Here is a 27,045-nt window from a genome sequence, read left to right on the forward strand (position 1 = left end):
TTGAGTGTCCATTGGGCAGAGCTCCGAACTGTCTGGGACACCTGTAGGACCTTCACTCACCCCAGCTTTACCAACCTGGAGCTGGATGCAAAGCTTAGGCTGGCTGGGATTGCTACTGTATTCAGGTCTGGGGCTTCTCTCTCTCTTCTTTCTTTCCTTCCCTCCTTTCCTCCTTTCTCTCCCTCCCTAACACACACACACACACACACACACACACACACACACACCACTACCCTGTGCCACAAGTCTAGTGCATCTGTTGCCTGAAGAGCCTGTATGTGTCACAGCCAGACCCCCCCTTCAGGCAGCAGGGGCAGCAGGGGGTCCTCCTATGGGCCCTGCTCCCTCCCATGTGGGGAAGTCAAGAGGACCTTGCACATCCCTGCACCCAGCACATGTGGCTCAACCTTGCCTTGACCCAGGGGCACTGTCAGCTTAGCTCCACTCGCAAGGCTGAGGCCCGGGTTTCCTGTGGGGTGTGTGCTATAAATGTCCCGTGAATGTGTCCTGCAGGGTGTTTCCTGTGTGTCCTATAGACATCCTGGCGGTGTCCTCTGCAGTTTATCCCTGGCATCTCATCTGTTCCCTCAGCACTGCCAGGAGTGAGCACTGAGTATGGACCCAAGTGTGATCACTGAACACCGCCAAGTGTAACCCCCACAGGAACATCAAGAGCAGCCATACTCAGTTACAGACAGAACAGGACCTGCTGTGCTCTGGGCAGGGGCAGGGCTGGAGTTGCAGCAGTCGAGCAGCCTGGCCTTGAGACCCAGCTCGGCCATGCTCAGTGTTTGCAGCAGAACAGCAGTGGTGGTTCCGCCAGAGATGAGGCATCCTGGCTGGAGCCCAGACTTTGGGGTGGAGGAGGGAGAGGCAGTGAGACAGGAGCACCCTGGGTCCCACCTCCTAGGAGCCACCCCTCTTGGCTCCCTCATCTCACTCTCCTGCACAGGGACCAGCTCCGATCAGCTACGGCAGCCTGTGAGCCCCAGAGACCTCCAAGCTTTACTGGGCTGGTCCTTGCACCTGGGGACAGGAGCAGTGTCACTGCTCGACTGGCTGAGACCATCCGGGGAAACCCCTAGGGCCCCACAGATTGTAACCAGATTGTGTCCCCTAGGTGTGAGACAGGATGGACAGGAGCTGTTCCCTGAGCCTGGTGACTGTGCAAAGCCCGCTGGGCCCCATCCGGTTGTCTGGCTGCGTGCTTGGCCTGCATGAGATAAAGCTGCCGGGCAAGAAACCCCCAGAAAGTGGGTGAGTGACTGGCTGCAGTTTCTCTTGTAGTTGGGGGGGGGGTCCACGAGGTTATCCCAGCCCCCTGCAGAGTGTGGGCTGGCCCTTTCATCTCTGCGGTGGGACTCTGTCTCAGGCCCAGGTATCCCCACTGTGCATGTCATAGACAGGTGTGCAGAGCAGATAGAGGCCACTGCCTTACACCGTTACCTTCCATCAGGCACCTGTATCCCTGCCCTGTAGGCATCTTTGTCTGGGGTATAGTGGGGGGTAGGGGAAACCCTCAGCATTCTGCTCCAAAAGGAACATTTTTTAGGCGTTAGACTGGGCTCGTTGTCTGAAAATTACAGTTCTCGTTACTTCTGACAAGGCGACTCACCTCCCACTCGGAGCTTCTGTGTTTGTCTTAAACGGCTAATAAACACAATGCCAAGAACATTCGATTACGAAAATACATAAGAAGCATAAACATTGATTGGAGCAGACCCCGGCCGAGAAGAGCCATTGTGAGTCCAGAGCCGTAATAAATATCAGTTTTCCCCTCCACTGTGGAGGATTTTTTTCCTGTCGAGCCGTGCATTACAATCAATAGTCTGTTTTAAGACCGAGAAATAAGCAAGCCTTTGATCTCTGTGAATATTCTTCTCAGAACCATCTGGCTGCCTTGCTGTGAGAAACAGAGGCACTCGATGATTTGTAAGGAAAATGTCATTGTGTCTTTTCCCATGTTCCAATGCACCATAAATCACAGAAATTGTGTGTTGAATATTTTGGGGGGAGAGGTGTGCTTAAAAGACTCTTGACTGTAAACTGGGGGAAGGAAATAAAGCCTAAAATGAATTTGATGCCCGTGAGTAGGGAGATAAGAGAGACCTGGGCCTGCTCTGAGGACGGTTCTGAGCTGGCCTCAGCTGCCTTTATAGATGCTGCTTGAAGGTTTGGGCACCTGGGCATTGTCCAGCTCTCCTTGGCACCTACATGGATGTCACCTGGTCCTTTCTGGAGCTGGCCATGCCTCATCTTCTCTTTCCTCATGTGGCCACTGTTGTCTCCAACACTGTCCCTGCTGGGTCCCCAGAACTGACTCAGGAGTCAGGGACCAGAATGTGGAAGACCTCTGGGATTGTGCAGACTCTGGGGCGTGAGACACTGAAGTTAGAGAAATGGGTAAAATTAAGTGCTGAATAAATAAGATCTGTTCGTGCCTTAAACTTGAGTTATATGCTACCTCTGTTGAGGGAGAACATTTCAGAAAAGTCTCCCACATCCATTCAGTCGGCATCCAACCGCTCTGACCCCTGCTGTCCTGGACTTTGCCACGTGGGGCTCCTTCCACTCGCTTTGGTGACAGATCCTGTCCCAGGCCTCTTGATAACCCACTATGAATGTGGACTGGGGACTCTTCACATTATATATGAGCACCCCAGATGTGCAAAGGACAGTGCTCCCTTCAGAATGTGTTGCCCAGACTCCACCCCGAACTAGACCAGCTGACAGGTGCAGTGGCAGTTTGGGGGGTGGGGCTGGAGGCTGCTTGCTACCCCCTGACCCCCACCAGGACAAAAGGGTTTGCGTTTGCAGCGTGAGGCATCTGTCCACAGTGTCTCCCCATCCGAATTGGGGTGTGTGTGTTTTATTGGCTTGCAGTGCTGTTTACAGGACATTTATTTATCTGCTATGTTGGGGTGACTGTCAGTTGGAGACCTGGACTTTTCATTGTCTGAGTGTCTTAGGAAGACGTTTCTAAGTTTGGGGAATTACAACTTGTACTTTTGTGGAGTGCTTTTCGATTTTAAGAAATACTTGCCCACTCTCTTGGCAGGGATGTCTCCTGTAAATTATTTTTTAAGGCCTTGCGAATTTAGCCCTTTGTATTGAGAGGTACGATCCATCACCTTGAGTTACTTTGGTGGTGTTGCTGCTTCATTTCTTCCACAGAGCTCTTGAATCACCTTGGTGGTGGTGGTGGTGGTGGTGGTTGCTAATTTTTTCCACGGAGCTCTGGAGTTGTTTCAGCTTTGCTGGTTAGGACAAAAAACGGGCGCCCTCCCTTGCTCTGTGGAGTCAACTCGTGCCAATTGGCAGTATGCAAGATGCCCAGATGCATGGACCTGGGGAGGCAGGCAGGACACTGTCCTGCTCATGAATTATTATGTGCTGGTGCCACCTGATGTGGCACTGCCACTTTGTGGTTGGTCCTTGGTTAAGTGTCCTGAATCCCTCAGGTTGCTTTTATTTCGTTTTGGGGCCACACCTGGTGGGGATGCTCGGAAATTCTGTGAAGCGTGCTGTTCTTAGGCTTGCTGGTTGCAGAGCCAAAATTCAGGTCTGGTTCCAGACTCTGTTGCAGCAAACCTGTGAGTGCAGGTGGGCCCAACTCCAATTCTGGGGTGCACTGGGGGGCTTGGGCAGTGCCAAGCAGTGTGGGCTACTTTAGAAACTCATGTGTTCACACTCCAGGCTGGCAGTGAGCTTGGAGCATGGTGGGCCGTGATCCTGTGAGGGGATGCTCAGGGACATATTGGGGGGAGGCTACCCTGGTAGGTGGGGCAGATATGAGTTCATAGGGCCACAGGGGCCTGCACGGCAAAGTGCGTCCTGCTGCAGGACTCTTCTCACTGGCCAGTGGGGACCTGCATGGTGACCAGGGCACAATCTGGGGTTGCTCATCAGGATGGCTGCGCATAGCTGAGAAGCAGGGACATGGGGACATGGGAACAGACCCAGAGAAGAGCACAGACCCAGATCCTGCCGCCACCACCCTCTCTCATTATCCCCCCCCTCCGGTGTCTTCAGGAGCTGGGTCTGGCCTCTGGTACTCTTGGGGCTGGTGGACATGTGGCCGGGTTAGTGTTCAGGCAGATCCCAGTAAGACTGAGTCTGCTTGGAGCAGGCACTGAGGAGTGACAGACAGCCACTGCTGTCAGTGTTATGATTGCAGCTGGTGCCGAGATGGCAAATGTACACCGCCACATCCACCAGTCCAAGTAAGCTGCCTCGTTCTCTCTCATCTGCCCGGGGAGATGCGAGCCTTGAGTGACAGCACGAATATATGGGTTCAGCATCTGACACCGTCTGTCAGCCCCGGAGTTGTTGGTGCTAGCTGTTTGTGTGTGGGCTTCACCATTGCCTCTGGGACTTAGTACCCCACATCCTCAACCTTCTGTTGGGACCATCACTTTCTGGGACCCCCAGCGGCCTCTGCCATTGTCCCATACCTGGAGCTGGGGCCCCTCCTCTATCCAGGATGTCTAGCTCTGCCATGTCCTGCCCCCCACTCCCTTGTGTCCACTGCTCCCCAAAGTCCTCTTGCTGGCCCTTGTTCTAGCCCCTTCCCTCCTCCTCTCCTCACAGGCTTTGGTGTCCCCTCACATGATGATGGGTCCTAGAGCTCCTAGGAGAGGGGGCTGCTTGAGGACTGAGGGCTGCACTCCAGAGTCTCTTTTCTCTGGGCCTGTCCTCTCTGTGCTAAGGACTCTGGTCTCTCATCAGCCTCTGTGCTCCCTCCCATGATGATGGACTAGCATTGAGATGTGTTGGTCTCAGCCACATCTGGGGTATGAGCAGTGGTGCCTGTTAGTCACCACCACCACACACACACACACACACACCCCGACATCTGGCCAAATGTGAGGAGGGCTTGGCCCATCTGTACAGCGCTACCAGCCCTGCCTGCCCTAAGCAACATAGGCAGTGCCCAAGCTTGTTTCTGGCTCTGTGTTAATATGGGGAAGAATATTCCAAGTCCCTGTATATTATATTAACAATGTTGTCAGCAGCTCTGCTCCATTTTCTGTTTATTAACTCTTTCCAAGTGAAAACATTTTACTTGTTAATGAGGGGAAGTGAGAACGGGAGACAGAGAAAAGGGTCCTCCACCGGGTCCCTGTCTCTGCCTGCCCCATCTACATTTCTTCTTTGGGCACTGTGAGCACATGCAAGCAGATTCAATGATTCGCCTCAGTAGATCACTTCTCCATTTAGTGCCCCCATATGCTCAGGTCAGGGTGGCTTTCTCAGGGAGGCTGGTGCTTATGCACACTCACTCGTTCTGCGGAAGAGTCGCCAGGCAGCGTCAGGAAAGTGTGGGGAGAGTCTGGCACATCCATGTCAGGAAAGAGGTGACATCTGTCTGTCTGCCTGGGATGAAGGGAGATTGCCTGACTGAGGTGGGCAGTAGCTTCCTGCAGGGGGTGCTACTCCCTGGGGCCACTCCCAGCCCTGGGTAGAACCCCTGAGCACTATACTTCTGACCTGTATTCTGCAGAACAATGAAGGTAGCTCACTGAGTCCAGGCCCAAGCAAAATGGGGCAGCCAATGGGAAAGTCCCCTTGGGCTGTTCCACATGGTATCCAGGAGACAGTGACATTGGAAGACAGTGGAGAACAATCGATTAAACAGAAACCTTCCTTCTCCATGCCTGCCTCACACGGGATACCAGAAACATGATGCAAGGCCAGAGAAGGAGAAAGCGTGACCCCGACACCAGCCCTGCTCTGCCTGTTTATAGGGGCACCTTCCCCCTGGTACCCCAGATGGGCCCACGACTGCCATGTGGATCTGAGGATCCTTGTGCTCTGGCGGCCTGAAGCTTGGCTGGGAAAGTGAGGGGCAAGAACAGGGTGTCCCATGGCATGCTGTGATTGGCTCGTTATGTTGGGGACAAGCTTGTGATTGGTACCCACGTTTGGGCTGGCCTGGGGGTGTACATGCCTTGGGATGGCTCCAGTACCCCCCCCCCCAATGGCTTCTGCAGGGTTGCTGGCTCTATTAGGACTGTCCTTGCTTCATCCTTTCTGGGTGATTCACTGGGCCTGTCACTTTAGGTCTGAACATCACTGTCCTGTTATGAGACTGACTGGTCCAATATCATCTAGTGTAGGGAAAGGGAATGGAGGTGATTTTAGTCACAGTTCTGGGTCCTAGCCTTAGGGCCTCTGTTAGCTGCCAGCTGGGTCGAACCTGGCCTGACCTTTGGTTCCTGAACATGCTTGTTGCTTAGATGTTGATCTTGCCATGTGTTTCTGCCACAGCGTTGTCTCTAGGGATGCTGTGTCTCCATTTTCTTTACCTGTCACTTGGGGCCTACTCTGGTGAGAATGGAGCTTATGCTGGCATCCTTCTTCGAAGCCTCTCCTCACTCATTCCATCTGCATGCTTCTCTGCAGTGCTCTGCCTATCCCTGCCGGTGAGCATTCCCTCTGATCTCAGGATGTCTGAAGCAGGTGAATGGGTCCCCGGCAAGTGCTCACAGGTTGGGCCTTTGCTTGTCTTAAGTTGGCTCACCGGGTGCTGAGTTCAGCCTCAGATCCATGCCACCTTGTTAACTGGTCCCTGGGGCTTCTCTGGAGAATGAACCCCTGGAAGAAAAAGGAGAAAAAGGGGGTGAGATGACAGCCCATAGAGTGACTGTTGACTCTTCACTTGCCTGTGTGCGATATTCCTACTGTTTGTCCAGCACAGCTTTCCCCCAATATTTAATAAGAATTAATAATTGAATGTACTCTTGCCTTTTTTCTTCACCGGGGGATCCCATATGCTCTTTGAAGCTGGCACTAGTTGGGGCCCTGAAGGGATTGATAGAAATTAGGTATTTCTGCGGCTGGGAATGGTTGGTGGGGTGGAGAAATTGAGTCCTTAAGTAATTTGCTACTCCCAGTGATAATTAGGAGAAGTGACTCTTCTGGCCCCATTTCCCATCTTTTTTCCTGCTTTAAGGGCGCATCCTTGAGGTGTTAGCTCATTTTTTTCCTGTGATCCCACTATAAGCTAAGTGGCTTTGGCATCTCAAGTTGCCTTGATGAGGCACGGTATGTTGCTTCTGAGAGATAGATGTGGATTCTTAAGGCCCAAGTGCTGCCCATCACTCCAGCCATAAGGAATATTTCCAGATGCTGTGCCAGAGAAAATCCTGCTAAATTCATGATTGAAATGAGCAATTTTATTAGGAATTTGGAAAAAATTAACAGAAAATAAAAACAATACCCACAAATTTTAAAATCTTTCTCTTTCAAATATACATCTCTGTTCTCATCTAAGACCTGCAGATTGCCCTTAATTTGTCTTTCTAAAGGACAGAGGAATTTAGCAAAACCTTCCTGCTCCAGCAGGAGACAGACGCAGAGCTCGTTCCGTGGGTGGTGCCCGCTGAGGGCTGATGTGTTGGAAGATTTAGTGCCCATCACTGCGGCCGTCATTCCCCTAAGTATTAATTTTAACTCCACTAATAAGAAACTGAACAAAAGTGGAATTATGGGTTCAGTTGTATTCCATGAAAGGTCAGTTGTTAAAAAGGCAGAGCCTGACATTCTGAGAAAGGTGCCTTCATTAATCATCATGCTTGGGGAGCCGCAGCTTTGACCGACCAGGGGGACCCTGCCGTGGAGTCCAGAGCCCACTGTGCCCAGCAGCAGCAAGAGTGGGGCACGATGTGGCCTGCATGCTCCTTACCAGCTAGAGTGTATGCTGGTAAGTCTGGGACTTGAAGAAGCTCCTATGTATTTGGGGGGGCGTGTGCAGGCCCTGATATGGTTCCTGAACTGTGCCAGGCAGGTACAGGGACCTCCTAACAGTTCTGGGGAGATTCCAATTGCCCACAGCAGTCCTGAGGGTCTGGGACAGCTGAATCTGTCCTGCTGGACCCAGCTTGTAGGAACTGATGGCCTGTTTCTAGGCTGTTCTCCCGCATTCAGCCGGGTGTCTGCCTGGGCACAGAGCTGGGCTTTGTGGGCAGGAGCTCCTGCCTGTCCATTTGTGTGCAAATAAGCAAATGATGAAGTGGCTAACTGGATACACAGCCCCCAATTTGGCATCTTATTGTGTCCCTGACAAGGTCCTCCAGCCATGCTGCAGCCTGACTCTCAAGTCTCTGCTGACCGAATTCTCAGAGCCACTATTTCTGAGTCTTCTCCCCTCTCCACACTCCTGATGGGGTCTGGGCTGAGGCATGGCCGTTTAGTGACCTAGCATGAAACAGTCTGCATGAAGGGGCCCCAGAGCTCTGCTGTCTCCTGAGCTCCAGAGCATTTCCCCCTTATGTCCCTTGGCTTCCTCTGCTCGGGTTGTGGGAGCCATGGACAGAGGCTTCCATGCATAAGTGTGGGCTGTCATGGCAGATGGCTGAGCCAGACAGAAAGGAGTCAGGGCTTGTCCTTGTGTCAACTCTGCCTTGCGTCTGTCTCGGGGCCACATCTACTCACTGGAGGTGGTTCCTTCCCTGCCTACCGGGCCATCCTATCAGCTCTGCCAAGTGCATGTCACCCATTGTGGGGGGCAGGAGTCTCAGTGTTGCAGAGGACAGTGACCCAGATGTGCCCTAGAAGTGTCCCATAGGTGCCCTGGAGGTACTCAGAAGACTGAGCTTCCTTTTTCTCCTGGCATAGTTGATCAGATGCTGCAAACCCTTCCCAGAATAGCCTCATCTGTGGTGTGGCCCTTCTGAATCTTTGTCACCATTTTTGCTCGGTGACTTCTGTGCTGCCTTGATTGGGCCCATGTATGCTGACTCACAGATGACGCCACTTGCTTCTGATTACAAAGTCCCTTCTGATTACAAAGGTGGTACCGGAACCTGTGGCCAAGGCTTTGGATTCCATTAGTTGCCACGGCCATGTGTCGGGGCCACTCAGGATAGCTGGAAGGGGCTCAGGGATGTTGGTATCACCTTCAGTTGGTAGGTGATGCAGAGGCACAGGCAGGTTGTATGCAGAGATGGACACAGACACTGACATTCATAGACACACACAGGCCCACGTAGATACACAGACACTCACAGACATAGGGCATATCCTTGGCCCTGGGCTACAGCCCTGCCTTGCAGTGAGACTGGCTGTACCACTTCCTATACATTCATGATGAACTGCCCAGTACCAGCCCCTCAGGCTGGTAGACTCATGCTGAAGACTCAGGCTACAGCATGGAGAGTTTCTAGGGACCAGGATGTATCAGCCCTGCACACACTGGAGGGTCCTGCACCAGAATTTGTGCCATCTTGCGACCTCCTCTGGCCTTCTCTGCTGTCTCAGCCCCATGGCCAAAGGGAGCACAGTTGCATAGGGTTGACCACGGAGGTTAAGTCAAAGACTCAGGGGTCGAAGCAGTAACTGCATTGAATGAGGCAGGCATGTGGGTGGCCACACTGAGCTCCTCCCACTCAGAGCAAGTGTGTCTGCCTGCCCAAGCAGTGATTGTTTCCTTGGAAGGCAGATTGGAATCAGCGGGGAGCTCTGGCTGGAGAATGCAGACCCTGGGCCGGGACTTAGCCCTGTTTCGACCCTGTGAATGCCCTGAAAAGGGCAGTGCTGCGTCTTCTTGGTCCTTTCAACCAGGCAGCACGGCACTCGAGACTTGGACCACTGGTCCCCCTGTGCAGAGCCTCAGTCCCCACTGTGCTCTGGTGGTCTGAGGCCCCCAGGGTGCAGAAGTGAGCTGGGATCTTGGGCAGAGGCACTTGCCCTGTTCCATGCACCTGGATTCTTCACTGCAGCTTTGGAAGCTCTTGACCCCAGCTCAGAGATCATTTTGGGTTTGGGGTTTTGGTTTTTTTGGGGGGCCACACTCATGGTGGGCTCCAGGGATCCTTTCTGTTGCTGGGGCTCAAATTCAGATGAGTCTTGTATAAGAACACCTGCCCTCCCTGCTGTACTGTCTCCAGCCCTCAGAGATCATGTTACTACATCACCGGTTTGTGGCAGAAATAAAAAATGTTAATAGTGACAAAGAAGTGGCTGTCAGGAGAGTGTCCTGTACCTCGGCTGGCCTGGCGACAAGGTCAGACCCAGGGACCAGCCTGATCTCTGGCTGCTGTTTCCTGGAGTTCTAACTGGTAAGTAAACAGAGTAATAGCACAGCAGGAAGGGCATTTGCCTTGCACACAGCCAATTTGGGATCCACCCAGGTCCAATCCCTGTCATACTATAAAGTCCCCCAAGTCCATTTACAGGCCCTTCTCATTCTTCAGGGGCTCGCTCTGGTCATCGGGCTGGATTGTCTAGTGTTATCTGTGCCCAGCAGTGAGGACAATGCCTGCTTCTGGGTCTGATTATGTTGATGTACTTAAAAGACTTAGTGCATCTTTAAGGGATGATGACACCTCCCCCCCTCCTGTAATGGCAATTGGACTGGGACCTTTAAAAGTACATTTTAAAGTCAGTACATTGACTGACTGACTGACTGACTGACTGGGGCTGGAGCAGTGGCGCAAGCAGTAGGGCATTTGCCTTGCATATGCTAACCTAGAACAGACCATGGTTTGATCCCTTGGCATCCCACATGGCCCCCAAGCCAGGAGCAATTTCTGAGCATATAGCCAGGAGTAACCCCTGAGCATCACTGTGTGTGGCTCAAAACAAAAACAAAAAGTACATTGACTAATTCTCTTAAATTAACAACTGTGGCCAGGGGAAAGGGAAGTCTCAACCAGGCAGAAGCAGAGAGCAGGGGTACCTCACAAGAGATGGACCAGCAGGCAGCTTGAGGCTCCTTGTTCAAGCCCCCCTCTCCCCTTCTCCCTCTCTTTCCTCTGCTCAGCCTTTTCCTTCCCCAGAGCTCCTGGCTCAGACTTTGCCTCTAGGGTGGCAGAGCTGGATGGGTGCTTCCAGACCTCCCCACCTGTATCCTGGGACACAGGCCACCTGCCCTAAGGTCCATCTACAATTCAGTGCTCAAGGCCAGGCCCTCAAGGACTTCCTCTCGGAAAACTGGCTGAACTGCACATCTAAGGACCTCTCCCCAAAGGCCCATGAACCCCCAGAAAGGTCCCTACAAGTGACCTAAGGCTGAGCAGGAGGGTGAATAGTGCCCAAATTTCCAACTGGACTTGGGGCACGCCTGTCACACAGCATCGACATCACCTCCCTGGTGCTGATGTTTAACTAAGTAGTGGTACCTTGAGCTGTGACAGGAAAATGAGAGTCAAGAAACTCACAAGGTGCCATCTGCCTCTGAACCGATCTACAAGGCCACGAGCACCTCGCTCTGAATTATGCACAGTGGGGTAAGACATGATGGCAGCCCCAACCTTCCCGCCTGGGTTTTACACCCACAGGATTCTGGGCAATGGGTCTGTCCTCCTGATTGTGGCGTGTGCCAGGCACAGTGTGTACCACACCTGAGCAGGCACCTGATGTCAAAGACCATCTCGCCACCTCCTGGCTGTCCCTCGTAGATAGATGGGGCGAGTGCAGGACTGGCCCACAGGGGTGACATTTCTGATCAGTTTTCTGGCATCTGCAAGAATCTGCCACTGCCCCCAGAAACCTTGCAGAAACCCTGTAGACCCCCAGATTAACAGTTGGACCTGGTTCTATTAAGGCTAGTTTGGCCCTGATGGAGGCACCATGGGTGGGAGCTGGCATGGGGATCCATCTTTGACCCTCTCTGAGGAACAGTGCTGATTAGCTTCACCTGGAAGACCTTGGGGTCCACACCCAGCCTTGCATGTCTGCTCTTCGGAGCTGAATCCACAGATACAACTGTATAGACCAGATGCCTGGTCTCACCCTCCTGCTCCGAGCTGGTGCAGGCATGACAGGAGACCAGGGTAAAGGTGGCCCCACAGCAGCTATTTCTTGTGCAGATCTCACAGTTGAGATAGAGCCCCAGGGTGGCTCTACCTTGCTTTCCGCCCACTAAGTGGCCTCACTTCCTCCATGGTTCTTGGACTTCTAGACCAGCTGGAGTTGGGGAGCCTAGCATGGGCCTCCATTACCTCCCTTCCAGGACTCCCCAGTTCTGACCTGCTGTCTGGGTGCCAGGGCCTGTCTGTCTATGGGGTGTTTCGACCTGGGCTGCAGCACTCTGGTCCAAGATGCACGCTGACCTGGCTTTTGGGACCAGCCCTGGAGCCCTGGCTTGTTCCAGGAAGTAGGAGCTCCTCTAACTCATCACACAGATGAGTTAGAAGTGGGGTGTCTCTCTCTGTCCAGGAAAGACAGAGGAATCAGAAGTGGGTTGTCTCTCTGAGGAGCAGCAGCACGTGGTAGCCTGTTTTGGGGAAATGTCAAGAATTGGGAGCAGACTCAGCTCAGTTCAGCTGCTGATCCTGCCTCCCCGAAACAGGGGCCCAAGGCCACCCCAACCCTGGCCTGCTCTGCTTCCTCCCTTCGTCCTGCCCCTTGTCCCCGCTTTAAGCGCCTGCCGCCTGCTACTTCCAGGCACATCCATCCCAGGCCTGAAGGGGTCCCGTCACTGTTGGCTTTGTTCTCATAAACACTGGTCTCTGCTGGCAACCCATGGGGGGGTCCCACATTCTGGGTACGCCCTGGGAAAGCAATCCATCCCTAAATAAGGCTTGGAAACTGAGCAGAATGTGGGGCCAGGATAGCCCCCCAAATGGGGGGAAATATCCCATAGAATTTGAAGGCAGGCGAGTGGCAACCTAATTCAAGGGGGGGAGTGGGCTGCAGTAGGCTGGAGTATCTTAGTGGTAATAAAGCCACAGTGCAGATTTACTGGCGCGGGGTTTTAACTGTAATACTGTGCTATGGTAGGTTATTTTGTGTTCAAGAGCTACATTTATCACAAAAATGATGATATACAAATCACTTCCATATCACAAAATGTTCTTGGTCAAAATTGGCTTGAGGCAAGTGATATCTCCGAGTAAACAGTATATGAAGACCATATCTTAAAATGATAGATCACCTAATTTTGTTCTGACAGAGGTTTTTGCCGCCACAAACATCTGTCATTGAAATACCAATCCGGAGATATGGGAGCCCAATTGCTGGTTTCCCGGTTTGTCACTCGGAACTCGGAAGGCTCCGTGGTGGTGGCGGCCGGGCCGTCACATTAGCAGCCAAACGAGCACTCAAGCATATTAAATTCTAGTGGGTGTGTGCTGGAGCCGCTTGCTGCTGGAAGCCGAGGCCACCGGCGGGCGGCCAGAAGCACTGTGCTTCCTCCTGCTGTGTCTCTGTTGAGAATCTGCAGAGCAGAGGACCCCGGAGATGGACTCAGGGCTGAGAAGTGTTCTGAGCATATATCCCTGGGGAGACGGAGGCCACTGAGTCAGAACTCAGTGATGTCATCTTTCCATGATCTTTAAAGAAGGTCATAAGGGGGAGAGAGGAAGAGAGAGAGAAGAGGTTGGAAAGAGGAGAGGAGACACAGCCCAGAGGTGAATGTCATCTTTTCAAATGATCTTTAGAAATAAATGAGAAAGAGAGAGAGAGAGAGAGTGCTCCCAGGGGTGAATGTCATCTTTCCAAATGATCTTTAAAAAAGATTTTAGAGGACGGGTGAGAAAGAGAGACAGACAGACAGACAGACAGATGAGAGAAAGAGCATCCAGGGGTGAAGTTGTTTGCTTTGCACATGCCTGGCCCTGTTTTAATCTTCAGCATCATATAAGGTCCCCTGAAGGAGTAAGCCCTGAACACATCTTAGAAAAAATTCTAGAATTTGCCCTTTGGTGACCAGTTCTTATTCACAGAGCCCCATGGGAGGAGCTGTTGCATAACCCAGGCCCTGGTAACCCTCAGAGGCAAGGATAAGCCCTCCCCTGCCCAGCCAAGGCCTGAAGGTCCAGGGGTGTCTTTGTTCTGAGTACGGAGAGCATCTGTGAGGTCCCCAAGGGCATCTGTGGGGTCCTCAGGGGTGCTTCTGTCCCTCGCTGCCCAGCTCCTTCTACCACTTCAGCCCGAATACCTCTAACCTTGCCCCTTCCCTAGACTCAGTGAGCAGCTGTCCTTGGGCCACTCTGCAGTCACCTGTGGGCTTCATCCAGAATGGATAGCAGGGAAGGGGCAGCACATATCCCCTACTGTGCCTTGTGTCTGTGCTTAAGGCTGCAGGGGACTCTCTGGAGCTTGGACAGAGCTTGGAGGACAGCAATACTGGACATATCATTCATCCGGGGTCATCATGCCCAGACTAGTTGTCCATGGCTTTGAGAGTCCAGGAGATGTGGACAGTTGCCCTTGTTGTCTCAGCAAGTGTTCTTTCTCCCAGGTGACCCGAAGCCCAGGGACTTCCACACAGGAGCCTGTTCTGGGCCCCCCACAGCCACACACACCCACCCACCCCCCATCTTGGCCTTGCTACTACCATCTGGATTATCATCTTAGAGTCCACATTGCCTCAGACACCTGGGACACTTCCCCTTCTCTCCACCAGGCTTTGTGCAAAGGCTCCAGCCCACATTTCAAGGCTCCTGGGGGATGGGACATGCAGCCCATGTCTTGCCCTTGTCATCTTTCCAAAGGATCTTTAAAAAGATTTTAGAGGATGGGTGAGAAAGACAGACAGACAGACAGACAGACAGACAGACAGACAGACAGACAGACAGACAGACAGACAGATGAGAGAAAGAGCATCCAGGGGTGAAGTTGTTTGCTTTGCACATGCCTGGCCCTGTTTTAATCTTCAGTATCATATAGGGTCCCCTGAAGGAGTTTGCTCACCCCCAAACTTAAAAGACTGACTGGAATCTATGGGTGTTACCCCAGTGAGGTGCCTATTTCCCACCCACTTTCCTGGTGAACCGCAGCGCAGACCTGCGTCCAAGGCGCACCATGACAATTATTTTGGTTCTACCTAATGAGTTCTGTTTTTCATATCTGGCAGATATTACCCACTAAATCTAATCTGCAATGTTGAAAATGATGCCATTTTTTATGATTTGTTTAATTTTGACTGGGGGAGGAAAAAAATGGACTATTCATCGATTCTTGACCTATGAGTGTTGTGAGGGGAAAAATTTAGTTAATAAGAACTTTCATGAGGAGTAAATTTAAATGTATGAGAACTTGGACTGTTCCATAGTCCTACCGACATCAATTTAAAAATTCTATAAGTGCCTGAGGGCCTGGGGTATCTGCAGAAGTTGAAGTGGAGGCCGAGATGGGGGAGCAGAGGTGAGACAGGTCGGCAGAGACAGCCACCTAGTCTGGACTTGATCTAAATATGTAGGCCTGCTGGGCTGTGTTTTGTCCTCATGGGCACAGTGCCCTGCTGTACTGTCTGTCCTCCAGGCCCCAGTGCCCACAGCTCAGAGGTCTTGAGTCTACAACTGGAATAGTTGAGACATATTTGGGAGCTGGAGATGAGCTGGAGGTGACAGGGCTGATCAAAGGGCCCAGCCTCTCCCCTCCCTGGTGGTAGGTGCCGGCCACTGAGCCACATTTTCTGACCCCCACCTGGGTCTAATGAGAGGCCCTTAGGCGACTTCAAATGTATGAATTCATTATAATGGAGTGACTCCATGTGCAGGGCCCGGGTGCGGCCGCCACTCTGAACTTCACATAGCTTGGGTGTTTCATGAAAAATGGTCCACATTTTGTTTACAACGTGTGGCTGCTGTTTGAAGTATCGTGTGTTCCTGTACTACACAAGACGGGGCTGCATAATGGAGGAAAAATCAAGAAGGCAATCTTTCATTTTGTTCTGGTATGAAAAATTCAAAAGACGGAAAACTCACCCAGAGAAATTTTGCAAGCATATTATTTTCCAATGTTTCGATCAATTTGTCTGTCAACCATGCTGAGAGGTGGAAAGGGCCAGCAAAAGCAATTTAGCCTGTGAGGTCCAAAATAGAAATGTTTTAGGGAACCTTGTCACATGTTATTTCTTTATATTAGAAAAGCCATGTGCTTTATTTGCTGGTCATATTATGAAGAGAAATTGATATCAATCATCGAAGTAAGCCATGAATATCTGATATAAATATTCCTTGTGTTTGCAGGCTTCTGAACAAAATATAAATTAACCTCTTAATGCATGCAGGAGCTCAGAGAGTGGCAGAAAGGGCCCTTGTTTGGGATTTTTTTTTCTTTCATCTAACAACTCATGGAGCATTTTAATTGATTATACTCGAGCGGTGCTCTGAGGAAACATCTAGCATGTGGATGCTCTTGACCCAGCCAGGAGCTTAATTAAGCTTCAGTTTCCAAAAAGAAGCACATCTGGGGTGGGGAAATATACCCCAGCCTGACTCACTGTCAAAGTGCTCTCTAAAAGTTGATGCATAGAGCCGGAGAGATAGCATGGAAGTAGAGTGTTTGCCTTGCATGCAGAAGGATGGTGGTTCAAATCCCGGCATCCCATATGGTCCCCTGAGCCTGCCAGGAGCTATTTCTGAGCATAGAGCCAAGAGTAACCCCTGAGCGCTGCCAGGTGTGACCCAAAACTAAACAAATTATATATATACATACAATATATTATTATAAATAATATAATACAATAATTATATATATAATTATTAATTATATATATATATAATTAGTCGGTGCAGAGAGGGGAGTTCTCGGGAAGGGCTTTCTTTTTGTTTACAGGTGGTCTTAGCCATGAGTCATTAGAAATGGAGATGTCAGGACCGGAGTGCAAGCTCAGCTGGGAGGGCACTGACCTTGCACATAGCCAACCAGGTTTGATCCCCAGCATCCCATAGGGTCATCCAAGTTTGCCGTGAGTGATTTCTGAGCACAGAGGCAAGAGGAACCCCTGAGCGCTGCCAGGTGTGCCCTCCCCAACAAAAATAGATTTGTCTGAAGTCATCGAGTGTCCAATGAACTGACAGATCATTTCAGTGGAGTTTTGTCATGAGAACCTACAGTCTAGATCCACTTGGGTGTTTTTCAAAGAGAGCTGGAGTTTAGAGAAAGAGCCCAAGAGTGAGACTGTGTGAGTCCCCAAATGTCCCTACTGGAAGCTGAGATGATGCTTCTCCCTCGAATCTTAGACACCAGTCCTGTGTCAACTTGTCTGCAAGCTGGAGGTGTCCCAGGCTCCGGAATCAAGTATCAGAGGGCCCTGGGCACCACTGGGTGGACAGTATGAGACACCCACCCCATGGTTGTGGTCATTGATATTAATTGGGGTTTGGATGGAAAATATCTGGAGTACTATTCCCAATTAACTGGGCCTGTGCAGCATTGGAACCCCCAAAGATGGTATCTTCCGAGTCAGATTGGCTACGTTTCCCCATTGGTGACCACAGGTGCTCTATGGCATGGAGTGAGAACCAGGCACCTGTGTCTCTCTCCAGCCTCTGTTTAGTCCTTTGAGAGTGCCATGGGTTGGGAGCAACCCAGTATTATTGATGAGTGTGTGTGCTGCCTTATCCCGCTCTGGAAAACAGTCTTCGAATGTTGCCCTCTGCAGCGCCCTATTAGTATTTTTATTTTTCCAGAAGTTGAGGCTGGCACCCTCGTGTTTATGGGCCCTGTGTGTCCTGTGCAAACTGCTTCCTTAGCCTAAGGCTTTGTCTTATCAATGGGGAAGAACCCTTCACCTATAAAGTAGGCGTTTCTGTTTTTATTTTGCCAGCAGAGCTTTTGGGAAAGAAACTTTTTCATGCAACCAGATCTTATTTAACTTGATTTGACAGTAAGTTTGGGCTTCCTGGGAAGCTGCATAGATGATGCTGGTCCTGGCAGGTTCAGCCTTTCCTAAGCCTTTTCTAAAGGCGGCACTAGTTGAGCTGGCTGCAGGCTTTGAACTCGCTTCACCCTCAAAGCAGTAACAGTCTAGGGCCTTTACCTTTCTTTGCAACCTCCTCACGCCACAGCAATGACCGCACAGACATTGTTGTCTCTTGTTTTATGAGGTGGGGATAACCCAGCTTTTTCACATCACTTTCCCCCAGTCTTGGTGCCAAATTTTATCTTTCAGTTGAAGAATGATTTATTCAGCAAGAGAGTTTGGTAGAATAAAAACCCATCTTCTTTCCCAGACAAATCCTTAAGCTAATTTTTCAATGTCTTAATGATGCCAATGTTACCTATATATGTTGTATAAGGACAAGGGGAAAAAATAACTACCTGCTGATTTCTGATAGTTTAACCTTGACCAATAGATAAATATCAAGGGGCACACTGGAAATAGTTCATGTCTTAGTTATAAGAAAATTATTTAAGATACTGAATTGAGACTATTTTCCTTGGATCTGAAACGAATGTTTTCATTGTGATCATTGAATTTTCATTCACAATTCTGAGTCACCTTATAGGAAGCAGAAAGACCATTCTCTTCTAAGCGTGGTGGTTATTATTCTTGTTGTCATTGTAATCAAAGTAATGGATCTGCAATATTGTGAGCATTTGGGGTTCTGATGACTAGCTCCCTCACTTCGCCAGCTCCCTCCACCATCACTCCTATTTACCTCTCCACCCTCACTCCTACCACCACTGGGGAATATCAGATCTGTCATCTGGGGGAGGCCAAGGGGTTGATACCATTTCCTCCCTCTGTTCCCTTGTTCCATTTTTCTAAAGACCACAGACAGGTGATAGTGTCCCGTGTTTGTCCTTTTCCCTCTGACTCTTTTCATTTAACCCCCCTCCACCCTGACCCAGTTCCATCCAAGCCTCAATGAACTGCGCAGTTCTAACTTTGCTACAGTTCCTGGTGTCCTGTCATCTATCTCTACCTGCTTTGTTCATCTGCTTGTCACTGATGTGTCTGTGTTGGGAGGAATAGATGACAAGAAGTTCAGTCTGAATCTACTGAAGTTCAAATCTTTCTTCCTTTCTGGAAAATTCTTTTCTCCATAGAGACTGACCCAGACAGCATTTCTGTCCCATTGAGGCAGGCTCCTAAGTCCCCATCCCTGCCAGTACTAGAACTACAAGGCTTTTAGCCTGTGCTACTCTCATTGATGTGAGATGATATCACCCTCTTGTTTGCTTTGGGTTTTTTTGTTTGTTTGTTTTTTGGGCCACACCCAGTGACACTCAGGGGTTACTCCTGGCTATGTAATCACTGGCTTTGGAGGACCATATGGGACACCGAGGATAGAACTGAGGTCTGTCCTAGGTCAGCCGCATGCAAGCCATACCACTGTGCTATTGCTCCAGCCCCCACCCTCTTGTTTGGATTTGCATTCCCTGACAATAAGTGATAATGAATCTCTTTTCCCATAAACCTACACACCATCCCCATGTTCTCTCTTCATGAACATATGAATCAGACAGAAGCCCAGTGAGGAAATAGGAGCCCTACATGAGAAATCAGGAGAATGAGGGTAAAAAGGTATATATTGTACTCATAACCCCCACAAGTCAAGCAAACATTCTTCTCCACTGCATATGGAACATTGCCCAAGGTAGAACCCATGCTGGGACACAAATTAAGTGTCCAGAAAGCCACAGAGATGCCCTAGCAAGTGTCCTCTCAAATAAGACAATGCCAGGAAGGTAGAAATTACCATTTTTTTAAAGGAGGAAAACTTCCAACAGCTGGAAACTGAAGCTAAGCAACTATTGGGTCAGAGAGGAAATAAAAGAAAATAAAAGGATTCCTCCAGATGAATGAGAATGAAAACATAAACACTCAAAATCTATGGAACATGGAAAAAGCAGTATGAAGGGGAGCTGTACAGGTTTATTTTAAGGAACAGAAAAAAGCCTCAAATATAATTGCCTGATATCACAGCTTGAGAAACTCAAAAAATAACAACAGATGAATCTCGAAGTAGAAGGAAGGGAATAATAAAAACCAGAGCAGAAATCAGTGATGCCGAAATCAAGAAAACAGTACAAAGAGCAAATGGAACCAGGCACTTGCCTTTTGAAAAAGCATTTGACAGGCCCTTAGCTAGACACACAGGAAGGAAAAGTAGAAAATTTAAATAATTTGCTTCTGGGTGAAAGAGGAGAAATTACAAGGTACCTCAGGATTGCAAAAGATCATAAAACACTATGAGCAATTTTCTGCCACTAAGCTAGAATACATAAACTATTTCTTAGATTCCTCCAACCTCACAAGGTTGAACCAGGATGAAGAAGAAACCTCAGTAGAGGAATTATGAGTAAGAACATTAAACAGTCATAAAAAGTCTCCCAAAACAAAAGCCAGAGTCCAGACAGATGCTGATGAGTTCTACCAGACCTTCAAAGAAAACATTCTACATATACTGTTTCTTCAAGTTCTTTCAAACTCCTGAGTATTTTGTAGTCTCCGTAACAGTTCCTGGAAGCCAATATTATCCTAACACCAAAAGCAGAACACATTGTTCCTAAAAAAAAGAAAAGAAAAAAAAATTATAGACCAGTATCCCTGTCAAACATTGCTGCATGGATCCCCAACAAAATCTTAATAAGGGACCAGAGAGATAGCACAGCAGGGAAGGTGTTTTCCCTGGATGCGTCAACCCAGGCTCAAAGCTCAGCATCCCATAGAGACCCACAAGCAGCGCTAGGTTTGATTCTGAGTGTAGAGAGCCCTGAACACTAAAAGAGTGTGGCCGCTACCCCCGTCCCCCCCCCCCAAAATCTTAATGAGCTAAATCCAAATGTCCAGCAAAAGAAACCTCCATAGTCAAATAAAATTTATGACAGGGGTAAAAGGATAGTTTCATGCATTCAATGAGTGTAACATGCCACATCGGCAGAAGGATAAAATCACACAGTCATGTCTGTGGGTGCAGGAAAGCTTAGGACAAATCCCTCATCCATTCATGATGAAAACCTTCAACACACCAGGCATAGAAGCTTAAGATAGTGACAACTCACAGCCAACTTATAGCCAACAGCAGAGTAAACAGGGAAAGCTGGAAAGGCCCCCTCAGAGATGAGTGAAGAACAAGCATGTCTGTCTCCTCTCTCCACTGTCATTCGACAAAGTCAACCTCATTTCACTGTGGAGCACCCAAAACAAGGTCCAAATAAACTGGGACTGTCAGCTGAGTGAAGCATTCCTGAAGTTCAGGGATTGCCTGAACTGGTACTGGCCTCCTGTGACTTCATGCATATGTGTGTGTTAGCACATGCATGCATGCATGTGTGTGCCAAATCTCACTAACCGTGAGAGACGGTCATTGTCCTGATTGGCCGAGCATCTCTTGTTCACTTTGAGGAGAGCATTTTTCAACATATAAAACCCCAGCTCTATTACTGTGATCAATAAACTTAGAGAGGCCTTTAATCTGCACTGTGGCTCCCTCATTGTACCCCATAAGAAGGGGCCAGCCCAGTGAGTGATGCCCTGTCATCTTACATTCCCTAAATGAGTGAGAACATTCTATGTTCTATGTTGGATCCAACTTGCCTTCCACAACTGCTACTGACCAACTCAACTTGTTCACTCGAAGGTCCTCAGACCTTCTAACCCTCAAACCCTTAGACCCTCAAATCCTCTGATTTTCAGATTCTCTGACCTTCAGTCTCTCTGACCCTCTGGCCTTCAGACCTGCTGATTATTCTCACAGACCCACAGACCACAATTTCCAGGGGCAGATTTATTCTTCCTTCAGCTAGAAGTAGCAAAGCTGAGGCTTTTGCTACCGAGTGCATGGTGATTGTCGTCTGTTGTGTTGCCGTGATGGCCGTGCTGACTGGGACCATCTCTGACTGTGGGGCTCTGGGCTCAGCCTTGATGTTTGCTCAGACCTGACTTGCAAGTCACACAGTTCCATGAGCAGCAATGCCTGGTTCCACTCTTGCCAGCTCTGTGCCTTGATCCTCTCACAAGCTGAGTGGTTTGGCTGCTGGGCTGAGCCCTAGGTTGATGTTTTTCTTTTGTTTCCTATTTGAATCAGACTCATTTCACTCCCTGTCCACCCATGTTGTTGGCAGATGACAGGATTGGCCTGATCGAGACTGATACTCATTGTGTATAATTCCATCATATTTTCTTTATCCGTTCATTGTCCACTGACACCTCAGTGTCTCCACTTCTGGGCTCTATGGATGAGCTGAGGGAAATGGAAGTAAGAATAATTCTTCAAGATGTTTTATTTTCTCTGGACATGTGCCCAGCTCTAAGGGTAATTCAAGTCTTTATTTCCAGGACCCTAAACACCCTCACTGACTGCACACAAACCGTTTTGAGATTGGTCAAGTGAACTGGAATCTCACCGTGATGATGTTGTACATGACCAGTACCTGTTTATTTACAAGATCTGAATACACATTTTTTTCAGTTATTTTATTATTATTATTATTATTATTTTGGTTTTTGGCCACATCCAGTGACGCTCAGGGCTATGCGCTCAGAAATTGCTCCTGGCTTGGGGGACCAAATGGGACTCCAGGGATCGAACCCAGGTTCGTCCTGGGCAGCCACATCAAGGCAAATGGCCTACTGCTATGCTATCGCTCTGACTCCCTTTTATTTTTTTTGATTGATTGAATTTTATTTTTTATATTTTTAAACTGACATAGCATACTATAGTAACATAACATAACATATCATTAATATAATATAATAATACATGTAAGTCAAAGAACATTTCTGAATAATACACAATTTTTTATCATAATGGCTTACATATCTTTCACAGTAGTATTTTAGGTACATATTAACATTGAACGCTCTGGTCCCTTTTTTAGTATTTTTAAAATATAATTTTTTTGTTTTTGTGGGGAGGGCCACACCCCATGACACTCAGGGATTACTCCTGACTATATGCTCAGAAATCGCTCCTAGCTTGGGGACCATATAGGATGCTGGGGGATCAAACCATGGTCCGTCCTAGGTTAGCATGTGCAAGGCAATTGCCCTACCACTTGTGCCACTGCTCTGGCCCCTAAAAATAATTTTTAAGCACCATAGGGGGCCAGAGAGATAGCAAAGTGGTAAGGCATTTGCCTTGCATGCAGCCAACATGAGACAGACCTGGGTTCAATTCCTGGCATCCCATATGGTACCCAGAACCTGCCAGGAGTGACTTCTGATTGCAGAGCCAGGAGTAACCCCTGAGCGCTGCTGGGGGTGTAGCCCCAACCCCCCTACCCAAAGCACTGTAGTTACAAAACTGTTTATCGTTGGGTTTCAGTCATCGAATGTACACCGCCCTTCACCATAATTTGAGTTACCTGGGTGATTTGATTTGATTTGGTTTGATTTTTAAATTTTATTTATTTATTTAATTTTATTTTTGCTACTGAGTTGAATGGGTTCCCTTATTTTTTAGATGTTAATCATCTATCAGTATGTGCTTTAAGGTCCAGAGTGGTGGCGCTAGAGATTAAGCGTCTGCTTTGCAAATACTAGCGTAGGACAGACCACGGTTTGATCCCTGGCGTCCCATATAGTCCCCCACCCCCAAGCCAGGAGTGATTTCTGAGCACATAGTCAGAAGTAACCCCTGAGTGTTGAATAGGTGCTCCGCCCCAGAAAAAAAAAAAAAACAGAAACAAGCCCAAAAAATCAATTAATAGGTGTTTTACAGATATTTTCTCCCATTCTGCAGGTTGCTTGATTTTATTTATTTATTTATTTATTTATTTATTTATTTATTTATTTATGTATATATGTATGTATTTATTTTTGCTTTGCAGATGTATTTTACTTTGATATCCTGGTTATTTTTGCTTTTGTTGCTTTGCTTAAAAGCAACATGGTGTATGAAAGCACCATAATTGACAAAGTGATGCATAGTTGAGTTTTAGACAAATGATGTTCTAACACTGACCACCCACCATTGTCCACCTTCCTGCACCAGTGTACCCCAGTTCCCCACACTATACCCTATCCCAGCACACCTCCAGCCTGCTTCCTTGACAGTCATATTTGATAGTTGTATTGGGTAGTTGTGGACTGGTTGTTGCAGTTGGGTTGTTGTGGGTGGGTGGTGGTGATTGGGTGGTTGTGGGTGGTTGTTGGATCATTGTAGGTGGGTTGTTGTGGGTGGGTTGTTGTGGTCAGGATCTCCCGATTGTATTTTATTTTAGTTTGATTGATTGTCGAGCTGTATCTCTCCCCACACCACTACATACCTGCACCCCTGATGCCTGCTCCCTTCTCTTCCCCCAATGACTCTCCCTCTCTGTCTTCCTCCTCATCTGCTAGGGTTACTGTCCCCCTTTCCCAGTTGAGGAACTTGGACTCAAGGGGAGGCAGCACAGATCAGTGGACAAGAGTGTCCTGGTGCCTTTTTCCAGGGAGTACTGAGACATGTGCCCTGCCCCAGCATCAGCTCTCCACCCCATGCCTGTACACATGCACACATACATCCATATATGTACATGCATATGCAGGCACATGCATACACACACTCAGCCCATACACAATGCCCAGATAGAACTGGGCAGTTTCCTCAGCCCTCATAGTACAGTGTCACATGCTGGTCAAATGGCTGACTCGGTGGCCCAATGACCGAGGGCAGCATGGCCCATCCCCAGGATCTATCCGTGGGCTTGAGTGGCATTTTGCACATTCCTAGAGACCCCAAGCTGGTGGTGAGAGGGAAGCTCACCCCATTCCCCAGTGCCCCCGGCTGAAATCTGAGCTCTCTAAGCCTATAGAGATAGTAGGGGTGGACTCTTTGTTGTGCCAGGCTCATCTGCCACTGCAGAAAGGAGAAGGATCACTGAGGGTGTAAGCACAGGTTCTGAGCTGCCCTGTGCCAGCTCGAGTAGGCACTAGGCCAGCCAGTGGGCAGTGACAGCCCATGGCTCCCTGGTTCACCCTGTCTCAGATGTTTTCCCTGGAGACTCTGGAGACAGGGTCTGAGAAGGGGGAGCCTGCAAGAGAGGTGTGGTCTGGCCTGGGATCCCCAAGTCTCCTCCCCACCCCACCCCCCCGTGGCAGGACATGGTGCTGGCAGCTCCCTGCCAGCCTCTGTTTTTCTCTCCCAGACCTACATTTTCTGTCTCCTGTGCACAATGGGAAATAAAATTAACATACCAGGACCTGATTTGATCGTTTCACTGCTCTTAGCACATTTCCTTGACTGAGACAGTCCCTGAGCCCCCCTCCCCGGAAGTTCCCTGGAACTTATAACTCCTCTTGGATGGGAGACTTGAATTCAGCATTTGGATTCATTAGCTGCCTCCCTCAGCAATATTTGTATTATAATTCACTAAGCCACAGGACACAGTCTACGCTGACTGTTCCTTCATTCCATGAGTCTGTCTCCAAGCCAAATCAGGGAGCCTATTTCGCTCTTGCAATGAGGACTTTCAAGCCATGGAATCGCTGGCGGAAGCAAGAAAGTGGGAATCTTATTTTTGTGGACCCAGCCACAAAGCGAGAGCGCAAACTAGGAGGAGTGTGTCATTCGCCATTCACTGTCTAATGGAAAACGTGGAGCGGTAGAAAGTCTCGTTAAAAACTCTGCCATCAGCATTTGAGACTCAGTGAGATGGAGTGCCGGGCATGGCGGGGATTCAGGACTGCAAACACTATGAATCCTGTTCCCACAATGGCAGTTGCTATTTCATTGCTGAAAGGAGCCTCTGGTGAGGGGCATATGGGCAGGGTCCCCGTTTAGCCAAAGGGCCACCATGTGTTTGTTGCCCATCAAGAAACGTGGGAAATGGCCCTTCAGATTGGAGGTTTGGTTGCTCCACTTGGCCGAGTGGCCAGATAGTGAGAAAAATCAGTGAGGGTCCTGGCTGTTAGTGAAGGTGTGAAGGTCCTCCCCGGAGGACGAAGCTTTGGACCAGAGTCTGCATGGTGTGGTGCGAACTGGGCACATTGCAGCCATGTTGTGGGGGTTTCTAATGTGCCCGAATACTGCAGGGCAAGTTGGTGTCAGGTCCAGAGCATAGGTGGGTGGGGGAGCCATGTAGACCAGAGTCAGAACTCACTCCAGTGTTCAGTCAGAGCACCTGCTGGTGTAGATTAGAGTCAAGACTCACTCTATACTGAGTCAAAAAACCTTATATAAACCAGAGTCAGGACTTTCCCTACACTGGACCATCTGCCAGTATAGAGTGTCAGGACTCACTTCACCACTGTCAGGACTTACCCTACACTGAAGCACTTGCCAGTGTAGACCAGAGTCAAGATTCACCTTACACTTAGCTAGAGCATCTATCAGTGTAGACCAGAGTCAGGACTCAACCTAGTGCTGAGTCAAAACACCTACCAGTGTAGACCAGAGTCAGGACTCACCCTGCATTGAGCTGGAGCTTCTGCCAGTGTAGATAGTGTCAGGACTCACTTCACCACTGTCTCGCCACCGTGCACTGGGCTTGAACATGTGGTGGCCAGTCAGCACTAACCCCTGAGCTGTCAGTCCCCTCTGGACACCGTGGTCCCAGGACAGGAGCTCAGCCATGTGGCTGTGTGGAAGCTGCTCTGCCACCCAAAGGTGTCTGAGGGAGAGCTGGACCCTTGCTGGGCACCCCAGTGGGCCCCAGAGTTCAGTGACCGGGTGGGGCTATACTTCTGGCCTTCCACGTGGCCCAGCCAGGCTCAAGCCTTGGCACCATGTACACCCTGAAACCCACCAGGTGAGCCCTGAGCACTGATGTGATTTACCCTGCACTCTGCATGTGTCATGTGCTCATACCAGGACAGAGCTGGGGCTATGGCCAGGCACAGCAACACACCAAGTCAAGGCTCTGCCCCTTCTCCTCTTGGGGCTTCGGCATGCAGGTAGTTGACCAGAGTAGACAGGAGAGGGGGTGGCAATGAGGTAAATGCCTCATCCACTACAGGACCAGGCACCACTGTAGATGCACTACAAATGCTATGTATATGTAGTTAAGCCCTCACTACTTCATCCTCTGTTCTCAGTCACCAGGGTCAGTCACATCAAGCCCAGCCCAGGATTCCTGGGGGATCCCCTGCTTCCCTCTGTGGACCAGTGTCCTATATCCCATGAACTCTGGAGTCGGGGTGGGCCCTGAGGGGAGGCCTCTTGGGATCCGCCCAAGGAGAAGGGGTCTAGAAGAAGCCCCCAGTACCAGACTGGATGGTCCTGTCTCTGCTGCAGTGAGACCAGAGGTACCACTGAGAAAAGGCAGTGCTCAGCTCTGAATAGAAGTAAGAGAGACCCTCTGGCCAGATTCGGTTTCTCCTGCTTGCCCAGACCTGAGTGAGTAGATGGGCCTAGGGGTCAGCAGGCACGGGGGAAGGACCTCAGAGATTCCCGCTGGGCCGGCCGCTTTCCGGTGGTGGTTCTGCAATTTCACGCG

At 49.6% G+C, this 27,045-nt stretch overlaps 1 protein-coding gene across 1 annotated transcript in view; it reads left to right on the forward strand.

Annotated features, from left to right (window-relative positions):
* MGMT (O-6-methylguanine-DNA methyltransferase) overlaps positions 1 to 27,045 on the forward strand; it is a 132,446-nt gene that overhangs the window by 18,855 nt on the left and 86,546 nt on the right. The window contains exon 2 of the mRNA XM_049790605.1: positions 1,121 to 1,257. Coding sequence (XP_049646562.1) covers positions 1,133 to 1,257 — 125 coding nt within the window. The 5' untranslated portion in view covers positions 1,121 to 1,132. The remainder of the gene's footprint in view (positions 1 to 1,120; positions 1,258 to 27,045) is intronic.

This window comes from Suncus etruscus, chromosome 17, assembly GCF_024139225.1.
Source record: "Suncus etruscus isolate mSunEtr1 chromosome 17, mSunEtr1.pri.cur, whole genome shotgun sequence".
Lineage (NCBI taxonomy): Eukaryota > Metazoa > Chordata > Mammalia > Eulipotyphla > Soricidae > Suncus > Suncus etruscus.